This window comes from Talpa europaea (genome assembly GCF_964194135.1).
Source record: "Talpa europaea genome assembly, chromosome: X".
Classification (NCBI taxonomy): domain Eukaryota; kingdom Metazoa; phylum Chordata; class Mammalia; order Eulipotyphla; family Talpidae; genus Talpa; species Talpa europaea.
The window spans coordinates 58081266-58106561 of NC_140081.1; the positions used below are offsets into that span (position 1 = coordinate 58081266).

General features: G+C 37.7%; 1 protein-coding gene across 2 annotated transcripts in view; it reads left to right on the forward strand.

Moving 5' to 3' along the window:
* Window positions 1-451: 451 nt before the first annotated feature.
* The window catches only part of DIAPH2 (diaphanous related formin 2), a gene marked incomplete at both ends in the record, with an annotated part of 881049 nt that continues 856204 nt past the window's right edge, over window positions 452-25296 (forward strand). For both annotated transcript variants that reach the window (XM_084259207.1, XM_084259208.1), the window contains one exon: window positions 452-583. In XM_084259207.1, coding sequence (XP_084115333.1) covers window positions 452-583 — 132 coding nt within the window. The remainder of the gene's footprint in view (window positions 584-25296) is intronic.

A 25296-nucleotide genomic window follows, 5' to 3' on the forward strand; every position in this document is an offset into this window, starting at 1 on the left:
CCTTAGCGCCCTAGTGTATGCCGGGCATGCTCAGTAGTCGGGACCGGCGCGGCTCCGGAGTAGGAAGCCGCCCTCTGCGCCCGGGCAACTGACTGCCGGCACTTTGATGGATCACGTGTGTGGAGGCCTCTTAAAGAGACAGGCACCTACTTTCCCTCCACCCTAACACCGCCCTGAGGGTGGCGGCGGCGGCGGCGGCGGCGGCCGTGGTGATTGCAGCTGCTCAGGGGCAGGGCTTGCCCCAGCGCGGAGTAGTGGCAACGGCGTGTTGCGTCGGGGGTGCCTGAGACTCGGGAACCCCGGGGCCTGAACCCGGCAGCTCTACTGGGCAGACACATTCTCACCCAGAAGACGTGCTGCCGAAACAGCGCGGGGCAGCGGGACCGCCCCTAGGGGCTCCTCGGTTGAGGAGAGGGGTGGTTAAGGGCACAGGTGACAGGGCCGGAGAAAGATGGAGCAGCCCGGGGCGGCGGCGTCGGGAGCGGGAGGCAGCAGCGAGGAACCCGGTGGGGGCCGAAGCAACAAGCGGAACGCAGGGAACCGGGCCGCCTACGAAGAGGAAACGAAAAACAAACCCAAATTGGTGAGTGCTCCCGCAGCCCCCGCCGGCCTTGGGGACGGCGAGAGCCCCGGCTCCTGCCGTTGAACACGGGGGACCCGGGGCCCCCTCCCTAGGGTGACCGCGACCTCGGTGTGCCACTCAGGGAGCCGCTAAAGGCGCGGCCCCGCGGAGGCGCGGAGACGGCGTGGGGGCGGAAGAGCACCCCCTTCTGCATTTAACCCCTTTCTCACTCTTGTCAGCTCAGGAAGCAGTGCGGGAAGGGGAAGGGCCCCACCCCAACTTGGGGTGACCCGGAATACGGGGTAGGGTCTGTTGTTGTTTGTCTAACTTGTGGGCACGAACCTTTGAACGATCCTGTTTTCCTCCCACCGCTGTCAGTTGCTGGGTTTTTGCCTTTTAACGCTTTGGGCCGGGCCGGGGAAAACCTCTTCTTTTCAATTCAAATACTTCGGAGCCCACCCCCAGATTTGCAACTCAAAAAACCAAAAACCACAAAACAACCGGAAAACCAAAAACACACGACGTAGGCTCCCAATCTCTCTACTTTACCATAAATCTTGGCTAGAGGCGCCTACGTGCGTTTTTTTTTTTTCCTTCCCGCCTCTCCATGTGCTCTCTCCCAAGAAACATTTCTTTGGAAGAGTGGGACAGGGGGCGAGCATGGGAGTTGCAGGCTCATTGACGTACCACCAACTTTGGTGTGTAACAGGCAGCGTTACAGTTCTTCCCCTTACTTGTCTAAGAACGCCCCAAAGCAGTAGGCGGACTCCACAAGTCTTGCCGTCTTGAGAGTGCTTGCACCAGCCATAACAGTCCATTTCCTCTCACTGACTTAATGTGCAGAGGAATGAAATCAATGGGGCCTGGTATTAGATTGGGAAATAGTGGAGTTTCTTCAATTCATCACTTAAAGCAGTTCCTCTTTTTGGTAAACTTTCTAATTCTGATGGCAAATGGGGAAACACTTTTCCTACACTTTTCATACAATTCAGCGAATACTCCTGACCGAAGGTTCTTAGTTTAGATCTGAAGCACAAGCCACATGTTGCACATCTACTTTTCAGTTTTAAACAGCAACTTGATTATAATAAGGAAGAAGAAGGTGACCTATAACTCGAGCTGTTTCTTCTGGCATCTTGCCATTTGGTATATAATTGTTGCACTTCTCTCTCTTGCCGCCTATTTGCTTTTCATTTATGGGATGTCCGTATTGGAAAAGGGTAGTCAAAGCATTATCACTTCAGGAAATATGCAGCCTTTCCTTATGTGGGAAGGGACCTAGTGAGGTAGAATATAATGACAAGTTTAAAGTCTCATCTATGCACCCTAACTTGAGGTGAAATGAAAACTTCCTTACTGATGTGTCCTGTTACCCCAACATTTACAAGTGAACACAAGGAGTCACAAGCTCATTGTGAATTGTCCATGCTGGTAGAGGATTAATGGATTTAATGGGTGCCCCATCATCATGAAACTTAGAAAAGTTTTGTTAGTGTATCACAAAGGTCAACCTATTTAAAAATTCTGATACTTTGATTTCGACATTTATCAGTTTGTGATAAAATGGTGATCTTATTCCCTTCCCTTTTTTTAAAAAAAATCCACTACAAAACTGTGGTTTAAACTGTACTAAAAGTTTAAGCAAACATGAAAAGCAAACAGACAGTTTCTACAAATAGTTTGGTATATCCAGTAAGAACCTTTTACTTTTAGGGAATATGCTCTCAAGAAAAAGCGCTTACATCTGTCTGTTAGTAATAACATCTTGATTATATTCTTCCCTTCCCTGTGGTCATTTGTCCTGTTTCATCTTTTATGTTTTACTTGCTTTGACAAGGTAACTAGATAGTTATGAGTTGGTATCACTTTCAGTTCCTAACTAATGCTGTTCTGTGTTGAACATAGCTTGATATACTAGAACAAGTGTTTGACTCCAAAAGTTTTTTAATATTAATGGGAGTTTTCTTATTTGCTCAATCATAACATTTGAGTCTTACGTGATTTTACAGGTAGATGTGTCAGAATTAATAAAAACAAACTTAGGAAGACATAGCACATTTTAAGGTAAGCAGGTTGACCAAAACCAAAACTTCATAAACTTTTTTTATAAGTGCCTAAATTTGAGTTGTCCTATTGAAGTGCGTAACATGTTCTTCTAAGGCCTTTTAGGGAGGAATTAATCTGGGATTCTTTGCTTAAAATATTGCTAGTAAGATAAAAGTTTACATCAACCGAATTTTATTTTGAGTATTATGTTAATAATCACTGTAATAGTCCTAAATTTTGTGTGTTTGTGTGCATAAAGGAGTTGTGTGGGATTATGAAAGATAAAATAGGCAATAAATAATTTTGTGTGTAGGTGATTGTGAGGATTAGGGGTTCTTAAACTCTAGAAATTATATGAAAAAATTTGAGTGTATATATAATAGATATGTACATTTTTTTTTCCTGTGTTTCATAGATTTCACTAGTTTCTCAAAAGCATATGTCACCTATAGAAGTATACGAACTATTAAGTTATCCAAAAGAGTAAAAAAAAATACCAGTTGATTCCTCTTGAAATTACTGGGGAGTAAAGGCAGTCAGTGATGAAAGGAGAAGGGAAATAGCACTGATGTTACATACAATTGATATTGAACATAAATCATCTGGGGTAAAAAGTTAGCTATGCAATGTATATATAGTGTTAGCTAAGATGAAAATTTCTACCGCATGGAAAACTGAACTCAGTAGCTATAGTTTAGTGAATTCATAAAGTATACAGCTTGTGTTAAGTTGTTTTCATTTTGTTACTCGTGGATCTGGAAAACGAGAAGGAAGTCATGTTTTATATAAAGAAGAACTACTTTCATTTTATATCATCAAATTTTTAATGGATATTAGTGAGAATTTTTTTTCAGAGTGACATTTCAGGACTTTTAACAACTTATGTTTAAGATTAAATGAAAATTTATTTAAATTTTCTTCATCTGTGTATCCTCATAATGATCATTTTTGTTTGGATTCTTTTTAATGAATACAACCTTGTCTTGAACTCATAACACCTTGAATAATAATACCTTAGTAGCAGAGCACTGGATTTTAAGTAACTATCTGGTTAGTGCCAGATTGTAGCATGTCATCAAACAACACGAATCTTAGGTTAATTAGTAATTTGATGTCAATGGTGGAATGTATTTTGTCAAACCAATTAGTAGAGAGCGCTCTAGAGGTCTTAAGAAGCACTGACATTTTGAAACACACATATTGAAGGCTGTGGCTTACAGTTAAGAAAGGCTAGTGTTAAGGAGAGCTGACACGTAGCATAATGGTGTAGAGTGGCTTAACATTCTTTGATGTTTTTGCATTTTGACTTTGTTTTTCTGTATAATTTCTGAAGTTGTTGGTTCTTTAAACAGTAAAATTAATATTAGAGACAGATGAGTAACTTGAAGAAACAGAAATTTCTGTTTTATAATTTCCTGAGTATTCCGTTATTTGTTTTTAATTGTATAAATCATGTTTTGATTTTAGTTTAAGCACAATGATTTCATTTTTCTTGAAAATGTTTACTGAGCACCTACTACTGAGCATCTACTACATGCTAGGCTGTATTTTGAGTGCTGGTGTATACAGGTGTTCATTATCTAGTGAAGGAGACAGGGTAGCTAATGAATAAAGAGCTGTGTGATGAGGAATGATAGGAATATGTATAAGAGAGTGTTATAAAAGCATCATGGAAAGGCATCTAGGTCTAATTGGATGCTTGAGTGTGGTAAGGAAAGACAACATGTTAGTAGTTGACATTTGCACCAAGGTTTGAAGAATAAGGCGTTAATTGAAGAAGACAGAAGGGCATTTTAGTTTGAAGAGCATATATAAGGTAGAGAGATGTGGGAACATGCCCAATAGAGGAACTCTGGGTAGCTTTGTATGACTGAAACAAAGGGTATTGCTGGAAGAGAGACAGAGTAGAGATCATGATGGATATTTTTAAGTAAGCCATGTTAGAGTTTCTACTTCTTTCTGCAAGTCAGTATAAGCCAGTGAAGAAATTAAAGCAAGAGACAGATCTGATCAGAACTGTGTTTCAGAAAGCAACTTAATGATAATGGAGAATTTCTTGGAGAGGGGTGCCAAAGTGGAGGCAGGAAGATCAGTTAGGAGGAGCAGAGTGGCATAATAAGAGTTTGATGTTTAGAATTAGAGGCATCAGCTCTATTTTATGCTCATCTACTCATCTATTTACGAGCTCATCCTTATGCGGTATATTTCTCTGCTTCTCTGCTTCTCTTCTTCCTGCCACTCCATTGCCTCTCCTTCCTACCACTGACCCTGAACACCTTTACCAAATCTGAAACGTCCACCCTGTTTCTCCTTTATAAATCTCACCTGCCTTTTGCAGACCAGATCTTGCCTATAGAGCCTCATTCTTCCATGACCTTCACTAATTATTAGTTGAGTTTACTAAAGACTCTTCCTTCTTTAGAACTTCTGAATACCATGTATCTGAATGTTACATGATGACGTTCTATCTACAAAGATTTGAAAGTGCTTCTGGGCAAGGGTTCTGCTTTATGCCTATTCTTCAAAACCTTGTAAGCCAGTGCTTAGGTATGGAAGCTTTCAATAACTGATTTTTAGCTGGGAATTCTTTGCTTATAGGCTAGACATTTTGAAAGTGTAATTTGTTGAGACTTTTTAAAAAATGAAAGTTTACTTTTGTGAATATATATGTGTATGTGTATGTATATCTGTACATATACATATCCATCAAATGAACCTGTCTGTACCTTCTTCTTTTTAGTTTCTCTAATTCCGAAATTCAAGAAACTTTTTCCTGGTTGGGAGAACTTCCTATCGCCTTGTTTGTTTGGATTTTTGTGATATTAGATCCTGAACTTCCTACTGAAGAAACAGTGCCAAAATTGATAACCCAAGTAACATTGTTATTAGTAGGAGATTTCAGATTATTGACAAAGAATACTGAATGGGGGACTAAAGTACCAAAGTTCCAGTATTCATTTTCTTATTTGTTTGTGATCTCTGATGAGCCATTTAACATCAGACAAAAGTTTGAACCCTTTGGATAACATCTGCAGTCTGAGATAATGTCTGCCTGATTTGCTTCATGAGGTAGTTTAGATAAAACTCAGTGTTGAATGAGAACACATTTAGAAAACAAATGAATGAATGCTATGCAGATATATTGCATTATTGTTAACCTCTTGCATTCCCTGAGTCAAATCTGTTTATGGTTGGATGGTTTAACAACTTTCTTGCAATTTGATAGCTCTAACATTATTGTCATATAAGCTACTATAATGTGGGTGGAGATGATGTATGTGTGTGTATCTCCAAAATTCCATTGCCTATTTGGAGGATTATACCTTCTGTCCTTTTACTAATAATTCTTTGTGTTGAATGAATATAAGATGTGAGTTCAATTTTTTTCCACTGTAATTTTTTACCTTTTTGTTTCAATTTATCAATTAGAAGCATTTAGAATTTCTGAAAACTTTCATTAGATACCTGATATTTTGCCTTGTCAGCCAGCTTACTGCTGTTATACAAGCCAGGAAGCTTAGTCACTGATATGTTAAGTTGTTCGACCTAGGGATGAGTTTAAAAACTATTACTTCTATCATAGAAGGTAGCTGTAGCACTGAATCATTATGCTTCAGGGCTCTAATATGAAAAGTTACTCAGTTTCTTTCTTTTCTGTTCCTTTCTTTTTGTTAATTACAACTAAAGTTGTAACCTACCTAGATTCTACTTCAAGCTCTGGAAGTAGCAACATGTCATTGAAGTAAAATCATATTCTTTTCCAACCTGATTTCAAAGAACACTAAATTACAGGATGTTCTGACAATAAACATACATAATATATGCTAATTTATGTGAATCGGTACATTTGGTTAAATAATACTAGGTATTACTAGCAATAGAAATTATTATTGAAAACCTAGTTTTCTCCTATCCCAATATTCAGTCTACTGTACAGAAGAGACTGGATATTCCTTCTGTCAGATTTTGGATGTTTGTCAATACTAAAGAAACTAAAGTGGGGCCTCCCAGGTGGCGCAGCGGTTGAGCGCTGGGTTGCGATGCTGCCCGCAGCCTCCGCTGCGCCGGTTCGATCCCTGGCTGCTCCCCGGCCACCGGAGGAGGGTCCCACATGGCGCGCAGACCTCTCCTGCCGCCCGCTGCTCCCCTCAGCGGTGTGCTTCGGTCCTTCTGCCTGCTCTGCTCCCCACTCTGGCTCTGGTGAATTCTCTCACCCTCCCGCACTTCTGACTGTACCCAGTGCATGTATAAACAAAAACAAACAAACAAACAAATAAATAAATAAAACATGCCTCTATTTAAAAAAAAAAAAGAAAAAAAAAAAACTAAAGTGATGGCAGGTACTTGAAGTATATTGACATACTTAATATCTAAGTGGGCATCTTGAAAAATACAACCATGGTGGAAGACAGCTCAGAGTAGATGCATGTAAAGAAAAATTGAGATATATTTTTACATAGCTACTTATTGTGAATGCAAGCAATAGAAAGAAATTAACTCATACTAGAACGTATTTACCAGTTGAGGCTAAATTTGTTTCAGTCTAAATGATTGCAGCTTGAACCCTGATACTTGGTTGCTTTATGTGGTAGTATGGGGAAAAGGATATTGGTGCCTTTCTTGAAAGAATGTAGAAAACAAAATTCTTTCCAATCATGATTTATATAGGTTTTTGTATAATGAAGGTTTTTCTGTATTATTTTAGAGAGGATAAACTACATTGCTACCAAGTACAGACCAGCAAATTGGCCACGTCTCTCTTTCTGTTAGGTTTCTATGTATCAGTGCCTACATCAAATGAGAAGTTTCTAGATGACTCTTCAGGCAGGCCTAGGTAGGAATTCAAGGTATGGTTCACCCAAAGGCGATTGATTCAATCTTGTGGCAGGAGAAAGAAAGATGTTTGGTACAATTCTTTTTTTTTTTTTTTTAAGATTTATTCATTTATACAAGAACCCGGGTACAGGCCAGATGTGCGGAAGGGTGAGAGGATTCACCAGAGACAGAGTGAGGAGCAGAACAGGCAGATCGACCGAAATAACACTGCTGAGGGGAGCAGCAGGCAAGACAAGAGAGGTCTGCTCGCCTTGTGGGTATCTCCACTGCCAGCAGGGCCGGCGGGGATCCAACCGGCACTGCAGAGGTTGCGGACAGAACTGTCTGCGCCACCAGGGAGGACCAATTCTTTAAAAGAATTGCTACAATTCTTTAAAAATAAATCCTATTCCTCCCCTGTAGGGATCAGAGGGAGGGAAGAAGGGAGGATCACAGGGGACTGTGGTGATGGTGCATGGGTGCCTAGGGGAAGGAAATTCTATGGGGACTCAATCTGAGGGGGTGGGGAGAAGCAAATATTGTCTAAAAAATTTAAAAAAAAATAAATGTTAAAATAAAAAATAAAATAAATAAAAAATAAAAAATAAAAATACAGATGCACTGTGATGGGCAGCCTGAAAGATGGCCCCAAAGGTCAGCCTTCTGATCGCATCATACAAAAAAATAAATAAATAAATCCTGTTTGTTGTTCTGTGATATATAGCTGCATGCTTTGATAAAGATCTGCTCAAAATTTTTATCCATCCTTAATTTGTTGGTCTTTCACCCAGCTAAAAGTTAAGAGAGTTTAGCCAAAGTTTTCACTTTATTTGTAATACAGGCTAGTTAATAAGTTTTTTTTAAAAATAAAACTTATTTTCATGTATACTAAATTTTCAAACATACTAAAAAGTGGAGGATAATATAAAGAACCACCATATATCCATTACCCACGAGGCAGTTATCTCAATTTTCAGCATTTGCTTCATTTTTCTTCTACTTTTTCCTTACTACAGTATTTTAATACAAATCCAAGGTATAGTCATTTTGCTACCCCATACTTTTTTTTTTTTTTATAAATTTTATTGTTATATTCCCCATACAATTGCAGCCCCCCATTCTGACCCCAATCCCTCCCCTCCCGCCCCCGCCCCCCTAAAAGTGTCTCTGGTTCATAGTTTTTTGTTGATTTTGATTTTCACTTTCTTATAGTTATTCATTTTCCTGGTCCATTATTTAAGTTTTCTAGATTCCTGCTATGAGTGAGACCATCCGGTATTTTTCTTTTTCTTTTTGGCTTATTTCGCTGAGCATGATCCCTTCCAGCGCCATCCATGTTGCAGCAAATTGCATGTGTTTATCTTTTTTGAATGCTGAGTAATATTCCATGGTATATATGTACCACATCTTCTTGATCCAGTCATCTATTTTTGGGCATTTGGGTTGTTTCCAAAGCTTAGCTATTGTAAACAGTGCTGCTATAAACATAGGGTGCTACCCCATACTTATTGTGCATCTCTAAATAGTACTTTTTAAAAGCATAGCTACTATGGTATTATGGCATCTTTAAACATTAACATATTCCTTCATGTCATCTAATACTCAATTCATAACCAAATATCCCCAATTGCCTCAAAATAATTAGATTTTTATTCTAGTTTATGCCTAATAAATGTACATGCCACTGAGCTCCTCAAACAATACAGCTTTAAATTAATGGTAAAACCTCATTCAAAGTTACTTCACAGAAGGTGCTATCATAAAGCATCAGCTCCAGTCAAGTTTACTTCTGTCTTTAATTCTGTAGTAGTACCTGGAAAGGTTGACTATACAAGTGTGGAGAGACTTCTTGGAATAGCTGTTATGTGCCATAGAAAACAGACCAAATAAGACTTTTGGCTCCACTGACTGGTTGGGTAATCACTCATTCTTCATTCTGCAGTTTGTGAAGTGGCATGGGGTTAATATATAAGAATTTTCCTCCCAAGGAGGGAGAGGGATCAGAGGGAGGGAGGGAGGAACATAGGGGACTGGGGTGATGGTGCACGGGTGCACTGGTGAAGGAAACTCTATGGGAACTGCACCTGAGGGGGTGGGAGGAAGCAAATATTGTTTAATAATGAACAATGATGTAAAAATTAAAAAAATAATAATAAAAAAGAATTTTCCTCCCAGGGAAATGTCGCGGATATTTGGGCAAATGGAAATTGTTCTTGAGTTCTCTAGATAAATGGTTCATTTAATTCTTTGAGAAATACACACACATACAACTAAATTTATTTACTAGTTCCAGTTTTATTTCAATATAAATGCCAATTTGATACTCGAGGTGCCAGTTTTTGTTTTCTAGGCACTTTAATATGTTCTAGGTTGCTGAATCTAGATAATTTTGTGAGTAAACTTTTGCAAAGGACTGTGAGCTGTTAAGTTTCTTTATTTAGACATTTGTGTGGTTGAAAGTGAAACCAGACTACACTAATAAGGTGATGGAGCTGGGGATTGGTGGGTTGTGTAAGTATGAGAAATCAACTTGAGCAAATGGCCTAGACTCCACATACATTTGCTAAAGATATTGTGTAACCGCTACTTTCCAATTTAGTGTGTTTATTGTGTGGGAGGCAATAGGCATATAATTCCTTGAACTGTTGTGCATTTAAGTAGGTTTAGACTAGTAATCCATCTCCTCTTTGCAACTTCTAGGCTGACCATTTACTGACCCAATCAGGTGGGTAATTTCCCTCTAAACAGGAGATAAATGATGATTATTGGGACTGCACAGGTGGCATTTTCTCCTTCTGTTTTGTTCCAGGGAGAGAAAGCTATAGAAAGTGTTGTTTTATTTGCTTTGAAATCAATCACCGATAAAATCTCACATGTTTAATAGTTGATTGAAGTTCTTTAGGAAGATTCTGTATGTAGAAAACAAGACCTTGTGTAGACTATATACTTTAATAAAGTCTATGTATAATAGAGATCAGGACTACTATGTCTGGTTGGACCCTACCCAGCAGTATGAGACTATAGAGGTTATATCACTCACCAAATCATATGCCCAGTCACAGACTATGTTTTCCAGGGGGCACTTCTAATTCACATAAAAGTGCCATATATGGACCTCCCTGGTGGCGCTAGGGGTTAAATACCGCACTATGAAGCAATCCACAGCCTTTGCAGCACGAGTTTGATCCCCGGCCGGCTAGGGAGCTACCCACATGGTGCAGCAGGCCTCTCCTGTCTCCCCACTGCTCCCCTCAGCAGTGTATTTCAGTCAGTCTGCCTCTTCTGTTCCCTGCTCTGTCTCTGGTGAATCCTCTCACCCCTCACATCTCTGGCCTGTACTCCAGGTCTTGTATGCATAAATAAATAAATCTTTTTTTAAAAAAGTGCCATATAGGCTAGCTACTGCATTTCAAACAGATAAATTTAGTTCTCATACCTGATGGGACACTCACCAAGGCACAGAACATTGTTTGATGTCCCCCTTAGAACAATTGTTTTCCATTTGTTGTTGATTATGAAATAATGTCAGGTGTTTGTCCATGTAATGTGTTATCCGAAATGATAAATTGCTTTGAAATTACTGCACTGCTCCAATAGAGGACGGTGTCGTCAGGGACCTGGCCATAGGGTCAGTATTTTCATTCCTTTTTCTAACTGAAAGCTCGGCCCTCTCTGCCTTTTTCCCATTCCTTTTCTTGACATTATTGTTCCATAGCATTTAACATTGTCGTTACAGATTGTGTGAGTAAGACTGTGTGTTTTCAAAGTTTGTGTCATAACTTCAATTTACTTTTGTTTACCTTGCCCATGATATAAAGGCAGGAACCAATAGAAAGTTAAGATGGGTTAAAATGAGATTGGCAAGAGCATTTCCTCTAATTATATGGTCTGCAATCTAGTCCCTCACATTACAAAATCAGCATTTTCCAGAATTGTCTGTGTACATAAAACGTTTGTATGTGGAAATCATCTTTTCTTAGGCAGCCTTCAGAGCTTGTTTTTCATTGGCAGTACATCAGCTTACATTTTTCCTCCCCTTTGGTCGAGTAACTAATGGTCTTTAGACAAGGTATTAAAAGGAAGAATAATTTTACAATGCAAAAACAATAAAACGGCCTGGATTTTATCCATACTTGTGGTTTGGATTTTTATGTGTTATTTTTACTAAAGCAGGGCTAACCCATGTTCTCTAATCATTAAATACTTAGTTTCCCTCAATATAGCATATACTTAACTTCATTGAACCATTTTTGGATGACCTTATGAATTTGTGAGATCCAAACACTCCATTTTTATATTTTATAGTAGGTCTGAGACCAAATTCTACATTTTAAGTGGTCATGTCTCTATATAAAATAGGTTGAGGTATTAGTAATACTTTAAAGTAGGAATTGTGCTGCAGGGAGCTGGGCCCATTTTTCCAGACTTGTTCTACCAGCTTTGTTGTAGCTAATTGTGGATCAAGATTAAGTTTATGTTACAAATCCCTGCTTTCAACTCCTTTCCTTTCAATAATTTATTATCACACGTATGCTTCTCACTCTGGAGATCACATTATTCCTTGTTGTTTTGACTGTTTCTGTGAATATTATTAATAGTGTACCTTATTGCCTGGCCACAGAAATAACAGGCAGAAGGATGGCTATTGAATGTGAAACCAATTGCTGATTGTGACAGAGATTTATTCAAAAGCATTTCCCACCCACACCTGTCATCAACCATGGTGTCATAAACTAGTAGATAACTGCATTTTGATCTTAACACCACTATATGTTTTCAAGATACCACATTTTTATAGATTCTAAGAGTGTTGCATATGTTATGTAGAGTTGAAATATGTGAAATAGGATATATAACTGATCCTATTAATACTGTTTTAAAGAGTTTCTGGCAATTTAAAGAGGTTTTCTAGAAAGTAAGCTGACTACTTTTAAACATATAATGCTGAGAAATCATTTATCTATCTTCTCTTTGGGAGTTAGTTTATTTTGTAAAGAAAGGAGTTGAAATAAACAGTCCTCAAGGTTCCATTCAGCCCTGACATAGTGAGAGTCAAAGGTCAGTGAGGGCTGTAATGAATCTACCTTAACATAAATGCATGGCATCTGGGTTTTAGTTTGACAAAAAGCTGGTAGTCATGAAAGATGACTATTTAAGACTGAATGCTACAGGTGAAAATCCCAGTTTATTGCACTGTTTCTGAACTATGAATTAACCAAGTCCAGTGAAGGTCACATCAATATTGTTTTAAACCTGCATTGTGCGCAGGGCACTAGAGAGTGCCAGCTACACTCTAGATCATGCTAATCCTTGGCCAGTTGCCTTGGTTCTCAAGCCTACCCGGAGGTGATTCTCAATAATGAGACATCATATTTGCCAACAGCTTTTCTTACGTGATTTGTCAAGGACTGTGCACAATCTGGGATTTTACCCTATTTATCCACCTGTTGTTGTTTCATGAATTGTAGAAGACTCAACACTCCTAGATCGCAGACAAAAGATAATTTATTATTCATGGCAAAAGCAGCAGCCAAAACGTCAGCATGACACACTGGTTCGCTGTGGTCCTAAGTCCTATGAGGTAATCAGGATGTGTGCTGGGCCTCCCCTGGTGGCACAGGCGGTTGAGCGCTGCACTGTGAAACTGTCCGCAGTCTCTGCAGCGCAGGTTTGATGCCAGCGGGCGAGGGTCTCACATGGCGCTGCAGACCTCTCCTGCTGGCCGCTGCTCCCCTCAGCAGTGTATTTCGTCAGTCTGCCTGTTCTGTTCCCCGCTCTGTCTCTGGTGAATCCTCTCACCCTCCTGCGCATCTGGCCTGTACCCCAGTTCTTGTATAAATAAATAAATGAATCTTTAAAAAAAAAAAAAAAGGATGTGTGCCACACAGGTAACGAGCTGTATTACAGGAGAGCAACACTGAGCTTATGGAATTTATCAATTTTCTTTCATGAGTAATTTATTTTTATTTTAATTTATTTTATTTTTTATTTTTATTTTTTTTAAACAATATTTGCTTCCCCCCACCCCCTCAGGTGTAGTCCCCATAGAGTTTCCTTCACCAATGCACCCATGCACCATCACCTCAGTCCCCTGTGCTCCTCCCTCCCTCCCTCTGATCCCTCTCCCTCCTCCTCCCCTGCAGGATGTCTCTGATTTATAATTATCTGGTTTTGCTTTGTTGTGTTTTGTACTGTTATTATTTTTTACACTGATATTTTATTTGGTTCCCCTATATTCCTGTTATAAGTGAAACCATCCGATATTTTTCTTTTTCCTTCTGGCTTATTTCACTGAGCATAATTCCTTCTAGCTCCATCCATGTTGCTGCAAATGGCATGAGTTTATGTTTTTGATTGCTGAATAATATTCCATTGTGTATATATACTACATCTTCTCGATCCAGTCATCTATTTTTGGACATTTGTGTTGTTTCCAGGTTTTACCTATTGTAAATAGTGCTGCAATAAACGTAGGTGAACAGGTGTTCTTTTGGATCAATGTTTTTGTGTCCTTTGGGTAGATCCCTAGGAGTGGAATTGCTGGGTCACATGGTAGCTCCATTTTTAGTAGACTGAGGAACCTCCAGACAGCTTTCCACAGTGGTTGGACCAGTTTGCACTCCCACCAGCAATGTAGGAGTGTTCATTTTTCACCCATCCTCGCCAACATTTGTTGTTGCTTTTTTTTTTTTTATATGTACCATTCTTACTGATGTAAGGTGGTATCTCAGTGTGGTTTTGATTTGCTTTTCCCTGATTATAAGGGATGTTGAATATTTTTTCATATGCCTGTTGGCCATTTGCATTTCCTCTTTGGAGAAAGGTCTTTTAAGTTCTTCTGCCCATTTCTTGACTGGATTGTTTATTTTATTTTTGTTGAGCCATGGGAGTTCTTTGTATATCTTTTTTTTTTTTTAATTTTTTTTTATAGAGGCATGTTTTTATTTATTTATTTGTTTATACATGCACTGGGTACAGTCAGAAGCGCGGGAGGGTGAGAGAATTCACCAGAGCCAGAGCGGAAGGCAGAGCAGGCAGAAGGACTGAGGTACACTGCTGAGGGGAGCAGCGGGCGGCAGGAGAGGTCTGCGCGCCATGTGGGACCCTCCTCCGGTGGCTAGGGAGCAGCCGGGGATCGAACCGGCGCCGCAGAGGCCGCGGGCAGCTTCGCAACCCAGCACTCAACCGCTGCGCCACTGGGGAGGCCCAGTTCTTTGTATATCTTTGTGATCAGTCCCTTATCAGTTGAATGGAGTGCAAAGATTTTTTCCCAATCAGTGGGTATCTCTCTTTTTTGGTTAATGTCTCTTTTGCTGTACAGAAACTTTTCAGTTTGATGTAATCCCAGGTGTTTATCTTTGCCTGCACTATCACTGCTTTGGGTGATGAGTCTTTAAAGATGTTATTGAGATGTATGTCTTGTAGTGTTTTCCCTATATTTTCTTCTATATATTTTATGGTTTCAGGTCTTATGTACAGTTCTTTTATCCATTTTGAGTTGATTATTGTGCATGGTGAGAGGTAGTGGTCTAGTTTCGTTTTTTTGCATGTGGAGGTCCAGTTTTCCCAGCACCATTTATTGAACAAACTGTCCCTGTGCCATTGCATATTCTTTGCTCCTTTATCAAAGATTGGTTATTCATATAAGTGTGGCTTTATTTCTGGGCTCTATTCCATTCCATTGGTCTGTGTGCCTGTTTTTGTTCCAATACCAAACTGTTTTAATTATTATGGCTTTGTAGTATAGCTTGAAGTTTTGGGGGATTTATCACTTTTGTAATAAGCAGAAACAATCCTGCTCTTTGTCTGGGGAGGGGAAATATTATTTACTCATCATCAAGGCTGCTTGTTACGGAGAGTTCTGGGGGAAGTGCTGTCAGCGTCTCTCAGTGTTGGCATACACAGCAAAAATGTGCAGGGTTGCTCAGGAATTGATGGCAGATTTTCTCCCTTAGTGGATTCTCACATAGTTATTTTGTAGGTGAGGAGAAAGGCTCAGAGCAACTTGCTCAGACATAACTAACTTGTCCAAGGATATGCAGTGGTAAATTTGGAATTCAAGACCAGTGTGAATATAAAGCCCATGTTTTTAACCATGATTTTCTATACTTCCCATGACCCTAAACCTCAGATTGCTATAAATTGACTTGAAGACCTAGTGGTTCTCTAGACTGGTGATGGTTGGACCTGGCCTAGATTTGTGTTATACTTAAGTTTAATTTATTTTTTTTATTTTTTAAAATTATTTTATACATTTTTTACATCATTTTTCATTTTTGCACAATGTATGCATTTTCATCTTGGTTATAGTCCACATACAATTCCCACCCCCCCTCATTTTGACCCTAATCCCTCTCCCCCGCTACTTATGTATAATTTAGAAGACAGAGTTCTGGAGCTGTTCATTTTAGTGCCATTGATAATTATAAGTCAAAATTCTTTGAATCACTGCCATAAAATAGTGGGTCAGTTGTGTGACCCCTGGTTAGAAAAGAGCCATGAGGATGAAAGTGACATGGCTGTAGGTTTTAAGGATACATGAGCATAATTCTTAAAAATACCAATTTGGTCCCTATTAAATAATTTCATGGTCAACACAAGGCCTGCTGTACTTTATTATTGCTGTTGCATATTGCATATAATTCTATTTTTTGGTCTTGTATGTTAGCCATGAAGAGAGTAGCTTCTGAACAGGTTACATTGCAAACCATACTGCTTGCTTCATCTTTCAGTTTCTCTCCTCCCCACCCCACTCCCCTTCTGTTTGTTTGTGAAACATTATGTGAAGTAAAATTGCTTTGGAAAAAATAATGCTATCTCCTGTTACACAAGTACAAGATATGCATTGTTACTTGTTTAGGGGAGTGCCAAGAACCACCTACCTTCTCCTGCTGCTTCCTGTGTCTGCTTTGCCTGAAGATTAGCTGCTATAAAAGTGGCATATGCAGCCAAGTGCTATCTTTTTTAATTAGACTGCTGAAAGTGTTGTGACAAATGCTTTTTGCATTGATGGGTGACGAGTAATAGAGCCCTAAACTATGGGCTCAAGTACCAAACAATACAGAAGTGCATAATGTAATTTAAGGTTTAGTCCTCCATCCTTAACCATCATCTATCCCAAAAGTAAGAGGAAGCCTTTAATTTTAAAAAATATAGTGAGTAAAATGGATCATGAATACACCAGTACATGACTGGAACTGGGCTGTTTCACACTTAGGATTTGTAATCTTAATGAGTTAAGATTTTTGTGTTGCTTCTTTTCATAGAACTGTATGCATTAAGTATGAAACTAGGAGGTAAAGGGAGTCTTAAGCTTGCATAATGATATAATTGTGAAAGTGGGTTATTAATCAGACTAAATTCTTTTAGCTTCTGTTTTTCAAATAACCTTCATCTATGACTATAAGTTTTTGTTTCTTCCAAATATGTCCTGGTTGTTGATGTTGTTAATTTTTGACCTTATCTAACCCAGAGAGCTTTGTGTTATGAAGAAATATATAAGGAGCGATATAGTATTCCTCTCTCCACAAAAGTGTGCTCTTCTTTTTCTTTATACAAGTCATTTTTAGTGGGAGGAAATTTTACCTCCCAGGGGACATTTGCTAGTGTCTGAAGACATTTTTGTTTGTAACATTTCATGGAGGATCTACTGGCATCTAGTGAGTGAAAAACAGCGATGTTGCTGAGCATCTTATAGTGTGCAATATAGCCTCCCACAACAAAGAATTATTAACTCTCCAAAGATGTCAGTAGTGCCAAGATTCAGAAACACTACTCTGGCCATTATGGCTTTTTGTTTATGTATGAAAAATTTCTCTGATTCCTTTGCCATTCTATATACTCCATTTTATCCTTTCCTCCATATGAAGATAGGGACAGACAATCCCTGTCTTCAAGGAAGCATCATTTGTTTCATTGACCCCCACAAATTTTATTTTCATTTTCCTCTTTTCCACTACTGGAAGTCTGCTGGAGTGATCTGTTTACAACTTTGTAGTTGTAAACTATTCCTCTTACCACTTATTTCTGACCAATCAGAAAAATGTTCATTTTTATCTTAATGAATGTAAAAGACTATTTTTCCATCTGCTTATTCCTTGATACTTCAATAGCTTTTGATCCTGGTCACTTTTAATTCATTTTCTGTATGGATTTTAGGTTCCATAGTACAGTCTTCTTTGGCAGCCTCTTCTTCATTTGTTGACTGCCAAAAATAACAAATTTCCTTGCATCCCATCTCAAGGATTTCTTATTCTTTATCTGCTCTTGTCCACATACAATTACAGGAATGCAGTTAATGCTAAACGTTTCTAGCTACTTTGATATCTGAGTTTGATACTATACCATTTGCTGAATGATATCTCCCAACTATGGTATGATGTTGTTCATTCATTTCCTTGAGACCCATGTGAAACCTGAAATACTTTATGCAGTCGTTGTTTTAATGGTCTTTTTCTTTGCAGGGAAAGTAAAAATTAACTCCAACACACACACACACACACACACACACAGTATTTATCAAATTTACTTTTTCAAGCTAAGGTTTACTTTTGCCTCATTTATCACCAGACTATAGACTGTGTTACTATAATATTAGTCACTGACTGACCTTTATGTTTTGTGGTCCAATTGAATCAAGGTTAAATTGCCTGTTTGATCAGTGAAAGTCAGTGACTACTTCTTGCCTATCTCATCAAGACCAAGCTTATTTTCATATTTAGTGTTACTGTTAAGCTACCTACTTTTAGCTTATCTTCCTCTTTTGTTTGTCCCTTTGTTAAGTGGAGACATTAGCTGTATTGTCCGGTTCAAATGAAATAACCTCTTATCCTTTTTTTCTTCTCAGTGAATTTTAAGTTGTGTCCTTCCATTTTTTCATGTAACTTTTTAAAAATCTTTATTGCCTGATTGAAAATGACATGATCAGTTCATTCCCCTTCAACCTTCAATTTCCCATTGAGAGCAGTTTATTCTGCAGCATGCATAGCCTAGTCACAGTTATGCTTATTATAAATGCATGTTACAGTGTATAATCATTCCACACACATCAAATCCTCATTATGTATGAGGCATCATGCTGAGGATATAAACACAACTGTACTTAGGTCTGATGCTTGAGGAGCTTGTAGTCTGGTAGAAAAGAGGGCCATACAAATCTAAAGTAGTAAGTCCTGTAATAAATAGGTGTGAGCAGAGTGCTCTTGGGAATGCTACACACTGTGCCTGGTAGGGAGGGGAAGAGACCTCACAGAGGCCACTTTTGATCTGGGTCTTGGAAGAATGGAAAATAGTTTGGTAAGATTAAAAAGAGAACATCTCAATAGAGGGCTCATCATGCACACAGGTTTAGAGTTATGTAAAGGGAGATATTTTAAAGTATCATTGATTTAAAATGTTAAGATCTTGGAGAGAAGGTGACTGAACTTGCTTTGCTTTGAATATGGGTGATCATAGGAAACATTTTTCACCAATGCAGAAGTGAGGTAGAGAGAGGGAACTAGCACTTACTGTGTGCCTACAATATTTCAGACATTGTTCTGGGAGCTTTACATCACCATCTTACTTAATTTTTTATCATAAACCTGTGTGGTAAATGTTATTTTCCACATTTTACAAATAAGGGAAATGAGTCTTAGGTTAACTGATTATAAAATACATGCTATTTTAGGATAGAATGCTGCTGCTTTTTAGGAGAAACCAACTATATGTATTAAATTTGAAAAGGAACTATAATTTTTTATAATTTATCTTTATATAAATTTTATATAATTTATGCTTAATAATAAAATATTCGTATCTTCACAAAAATATTTATATTTTATAGTTGATAATATGCTATATTAAAATTTCATGTATAAATATATATTTATATTTAATATAAATATATTTCATATTTATATATTTCTACTTTCTTCCTAGCACAAACTTTAAGAGTAACAAATACATGTTAAAATATTTTGTCATTGTTAGGTTGAGTTAGTTGAGAAATAATAGAGCTTGAGTTGTTGGCTGGGAGTTGTCTATAAACATCTAATTTAGAGCTATATATGGTTAGTTTTACTACTGAGGATTTTGGCAAACAACCCAGCTGAAAAAGTTCTAGCTCTGAAATTCCTCTTGTTCACTACTTAATCTAATTTAATAAACATTTTGGCAAAACCTATCACGTTACTGTGCTAAACATTATGAGGCTACTAAAATAGTTACCTGACTGCTTGGAACAAAGCTTTTGAGAGTCTGATGTGTACAAACCTATGATGCAAGGTGAAATGTCAAAAGTGCTATTGTAGAGGTTAAATGTACTAGGAGTGGCTTGCTGACTTCATGGAGAGGTTAGCAATAGAAGAGAGTCTTAACATACAGGGAGTTTTTCTTAAACAAATAGTGATGGAAAGTGGAAAGGTAACATTCCCTGTAGTGAGAACAGTATGTACAAGTGCAAGGGGGCTAAGAAATTAGGGCAAGTTTGAAGAGTGAAGAAGAATTAGCCTAGTGAGGTGCAGTTGTATGTGTGACACTGGTAGGAGTCTGTCTGGAGAGGGAGGTTGCAACTCCTTTACCTTGAAGACCGAATGCGTAGCTAAACTGTTTAGACTTGATATTGTAACTCAGCTAGGATTTACCTACTTTGACTTTCTTAATTGGAACTATCACAGAGTCTAAAATCTTTTGTTAAAACTCCTTGGTATTTGGTCTGTTTGTAGTGTATATATAAAGGCATCTAGTAATTCTGGTACCTTTTAGTCTGCTTTAATTTGACAGCTTTAAACTTGTGAAATTAAGCATGTATTATAAATTGTGTACACTTTGATAACTTGCAGTTTTGTTGCAACTTAATTGGTCCTTGCTCCCAACATTCTCTTTCGTACAGCAGTGCCTCTAAGTCTAAAGTTTTTTTTTTTTTTTGTCTTTTTTTCACAAGTAGATACTCCTTTAAAGGTCAGGTATCTTAGCATATGAGGCAGTTGCTGTCAAGCTGAATGTGTTGTGTCTAGGCTGAATTATAGTCCTAGGAATATTCCAAGAGAATCAGCAAGATTTATGGTATACAAAATCAAGTAAAATTATCTTCTCTGAAGTGTTGCCACCTTTCGTGGTACTCATCCCGTATTTCTATTTTATTTCTATTTTCAGGTACTCATTCCCTAACAATAAAATAAGAAGAGAAACATTGCTCACAACTATGGCAAAATAGTCTTAGGGCTGATTTAAACTTAAGTTCACTACTTAGGATAACACTTAAGCAGTAAGCTTTATTAAGACACACTGTAGACTTGGTTTTATTACTGGAGCTTTTAAGTTTTTCTCATTACAGTGGTCCAAATGAATTTGAGATAAGAATCATAATGATTGAAAATTTGTATGTAGCTAAAGGATTTCGTATACCCAGAATAGCAAAGTATGTGTTAATCAATGTTCAAATGTAGTTTTTATGTAAAACCTGATTTGTAAATATATGAATGATATATCTATTTTATTGTTATCATTAATAGTTACATGGATTTGAAGATAAAACTTTAAAAATACATAAATGATTTTAAAGTTTAGCTGGCCCCTTAATAGTAAACTCCTTTGTTATTATGGTATTTAACTATATTGACTGTTTTAGTTTAGTTGAGGGCAAAATTGAATGTTTTGTGGTGATTTTCTGTTTCTTGAGTTTAGAGATATTACTTATGTGTCTGACTGAAAGTGAATTACTTTATGTGCAGTGGTTTGTAGCTTGTTGGATTAAAAAATTATTTCAAAAACACATAGGTCTTTAGGACATGAATCATCCTTTGCTAGACAACTTTCTCATGAGAGATTTGTGATTCTTGAAAAACCCTTGTGAGCCCTTGAAATACAAAGAGTATTACCACCAAAGCGGCAGACAGAAACTTTCTGAGTTATAAATATGTGGCCCTTGGGCAGGGGCTCCCCTGGTTTGTCAGAGCCAAAAATATTACCTGGCCTTTTCCCTTCCATTTCCATTGATGTTGCCTTGGGACTTGGCAGACTAATCATGAGTAGGACTAGGCTCTTGTTTCTTTCTCTATAAATATCATAAAGGTGATGGTGCTGGCAATAGTCTATTGGTAATTCCCAACTCTCTCCTCACATACCCTACCACCCGACCTTACTTCCACAAAGTTGGGGCTTATGATAGGCATGAAATTTCCCCTCTGCTATTGACCCCCACTTTTGCTTAATGGTATGGAGCATATTTATCTATGGAAATTATTCCTTTATTTAATATAAACTGTATTGAAGTTCAGTTTCCTAATATACTGCTTAGTACTAAAGGATAAGGAGTCATAAAATATAGGTGCTTGTTTTCAAGGAGAAATCTTAGGAGAAAAGATTTGTATATGTATCAGTATTTGATTAGTGCCATCTGAATGGCTGGGCTTTAGAGACAGGAGAGGTTAATAATCTGGGTTAAAATAGGCTAGGAACTGAGTTACTAGGTACTTCTCCACACCCCTCATGTCACATGGGAAAAACTCATTAGAATTAAAAACAATATTTAACTATGAATTCATCGATTATCTATACTCAGTTTCAAGACTTTCATATAGCCTGAGTCAATTTTCTTAAATAGTACTTTTTAAGTAGATTTTTTAACAAACAAAATAAAATGTTACTGATTTATAATAAGACCACTGTATATATTAATGTTAATTATAACCATTGCCATACAATTTACTTGAGATATCCAGTACCTTGAAAAATTACTTATTCATAAGCCTCACTGGTTTTGTATAATTTTATATTGTATTTTTGTATATTTTGAAAATGTTTATGAATGAGCATTATTGTTTGAAGTTGAAACAAGTATGATGCTATGTTGTATTTTTCTGGGACAACAAATGAGAACATTTAAATTATTTTAAATGCATTAAAAATATAATTTCCACTCTTCTTATTCTCTTTAATCCCCTAGATATCCTTTCACACAAATTTATTGAAAGGTGTTTTTAGGCTCATTGCCTCCAGGCTACCAGGAGAGCTTGTTAAAAAACACAGATTCAGAAGACCCATTGGAATTACTGAATGAGGATGTTTTTGGTGTAGGCCCTGAGAATCTGCATTAATCAATTGTCCAGATGCTTCTGTACTCTAAAATCAGAGAACCAGTAATCTCATGCACATTTTACAAAACAGCAGCCCTGCTAGCCATATCCTGCCCACAGATTTGTTTTGTTTGGCTTGTAGCATTGGCAGTATGGTTTTTAAAATTTTGTTTGCCAGCTTTTAAAGCGATGAGTTTACACATATAAATCCAAATTTCTTTTTTTAAAACATCAGTATAATTTTGCAATACTGAGCCCATGTGCCCATGTGACTGTCAGGAGTCCATTTTACCTAAATACGATCTGTCTTATTTGAATGGGCTATGTGCTCTTGGATTTGCCACAGCTACACCTCTAACTGTGGTCCAGTTTTAGTTGATATTTTCTTTCCTACAGTTACCTGTGTCAGTCTATTATGTCACCTGCTTAAAATCTGTATGTATTTGAGTTTTTGATTCTGTGTCCAGAGGTTATAAACAGTGAGGAGAAATGCCTAAAAAGAAGCAAAATTAGAGGTTGGGAAACCAGAAAATTTATTATAACAGTTGAGATAAGAAATGAGCTGGTGAACTAGGACAGTGGAGGAAAAGAAGAAAGATTAGGATTTAGAAACAATATTGTTGTTTTACTAAATTGGAGTAGGATTTGCATGGGAGACGGAAGAACAGGTATTGAAGAGCAGGGGAAAAGATGAAATTAGGTAGGATGATGAATTTGTTTTTGGACACAGTAACTTTAGGTGATTGTGGGACATGGTTGCTTGTTAAGGTATAGCTTGTTAAGGAGTAGAGACACCTTCCCCCTCCCCCCCAGTGTTGGAGAAGAGGATGACTCCTAGAAGAGCATATAAAAATCTCCTGGGTTTATGTGTTTTGGTTGATAAAAAGTGTGTTCTAAAACCTACCTGCTTTTCCTAATGCAAATTGAAAAAAAATACTGCAAAATTGTCACTAGCTGGAATAGACAGAAAATAGCATAACCGCATCTTAATCTAATTCTGGTGGAGGTATTGTATACAGAATTCCTGGGCAGAGGTGTTATCAGAATCCTTGGAGGATGTGAGATTTTTGCCCAAATGGGTCAGAAGTTGACACATTGTTATAGTATACCATGATTGCACAGATATTTAATGAAAATTACTTCTTTTTTACAAATGGTGACTTTGGTTTTTTTCTCCCTTTGTCTCTTCACCATTTAAAATTTTGCTCTGTAAGTATCCCTTAGTACTGTGGATACTAGGAACACGCTGTATTCCAAAGAATGTTTGCAAGATTCCTTCCTTCCTTCCTTCCCTCCTTCCTTCCTTCCTTCCTTCCTTCCTTCCTTCCTTCCTTCCTTCCTTCCTTCCTTCCTTCCTTCCCTTACTCCCTCCCTCCCTCCCTCCCTCCCTCCCTTCTCTCTCTCTCCCTCTCTCTCTCTCTCTCTCTCTCTCTCTCTTTCTCTCTCTCTCTCTCTCTCTCTCTCTCTCTCTCTCTCTCTCTCTCTCTCAGAACGTTGTTTCTTTGGGAACCTATGGCAATTACATACCCTGAGTAACTTCCTTTTATAAAATCCTACATAATGTATATTGCAGATGAGCCATTTTATTAATAGTATGAGTTTGAACTCTGGGAGTAGTCATGTGCCATTTAGTATAGGAACAATGAAGAGAGAAGTTCCTTTTTCTAGGTACAGGACTCACTCTAGGCAGTATTTGGAAATTGGTAAATTTGTCTTTGGTATTCCCCCAATCCTTTCTATACCCCTTTTCCATGTAATATTGTCACATTCATCAGGTGACATCCCTCCTACTGTGACCCCTACCCTCCCAGATTTGCTCCTCAGTTCCAAAATTACCAATTTCTTCCCCCAAATTTCATTTCTCTCCTAAAGTTTCTCTCTCCTTAGTGAACTAACTTATGCCAAAATTGGTTCTGGAGGTACTATGTTATTGTTATTTTTAAAAGATAATTGTTAACATAAATTCATTGCTTGATAAAATATCCAGAAAGTAGCTGAGGAAAGTGAATAAAGTCAGACAGTGTAAGGAGATTGTTTTGGGAGCTTTGTCAAGTAATCATATAAACAGCTCCTTTTGTTTTAAGCTCCCACACGAATAATCAGCTCTAAGCTATTTCTACTTTTCTAGACTTGGCCTTTATTCACTTAGGAGACCAATGCTTTCAGAGCTTTTCATTTTTCATAATTGCTTTCATGAAAACAGTAGAGAGGCTTCTAGAACTGAAGGTAGGCAATGAGGTCAAGAAGAGTAACTCTTCTAAGTCTGGGACTGCCAGTATAACCTTTTTAGTGAAGGGTATATTCCAAACTGATTTAATATAAGCAGTTATTAACAAATAAAAAATCATTTCATATTTCTTACGTGAAAATGGTGACGTGCAATTTTTAAGCTTAGATGATTTGTTCATTGAGGCAGATGATGAATATCATTCAAAATATTGATTTCTAATTATTTATTAACTGCCTTCTGTTCCTATCTGTTGCATTGAATGCTTATTTGTTTCCTAACCTATGCCAGCTATAATTTCTGTTGTAATGATGTGATTTAATTAAACTTCATGACATTGATGATATGTGAATGTGAGAATAGTTTCTTCTGTGAAAATTAAGTAGAAGTTTTTTTTGCATGAGTTGATAGAGCAGATAAAAAGATTGCTGTTGAACTAAGCATAAGTGGGGCAACTGAAAGCCCAGGGAAAATTAGCAAATCTAGATAGATTTCTTATGGCTTTGCAGGTATCTGTAAGTTTTCCCTTCTAAAGAAAACATGAATAGTAGGAAATGCATTAAGGGTGTGGTTTATGAAAGGAAGACTTC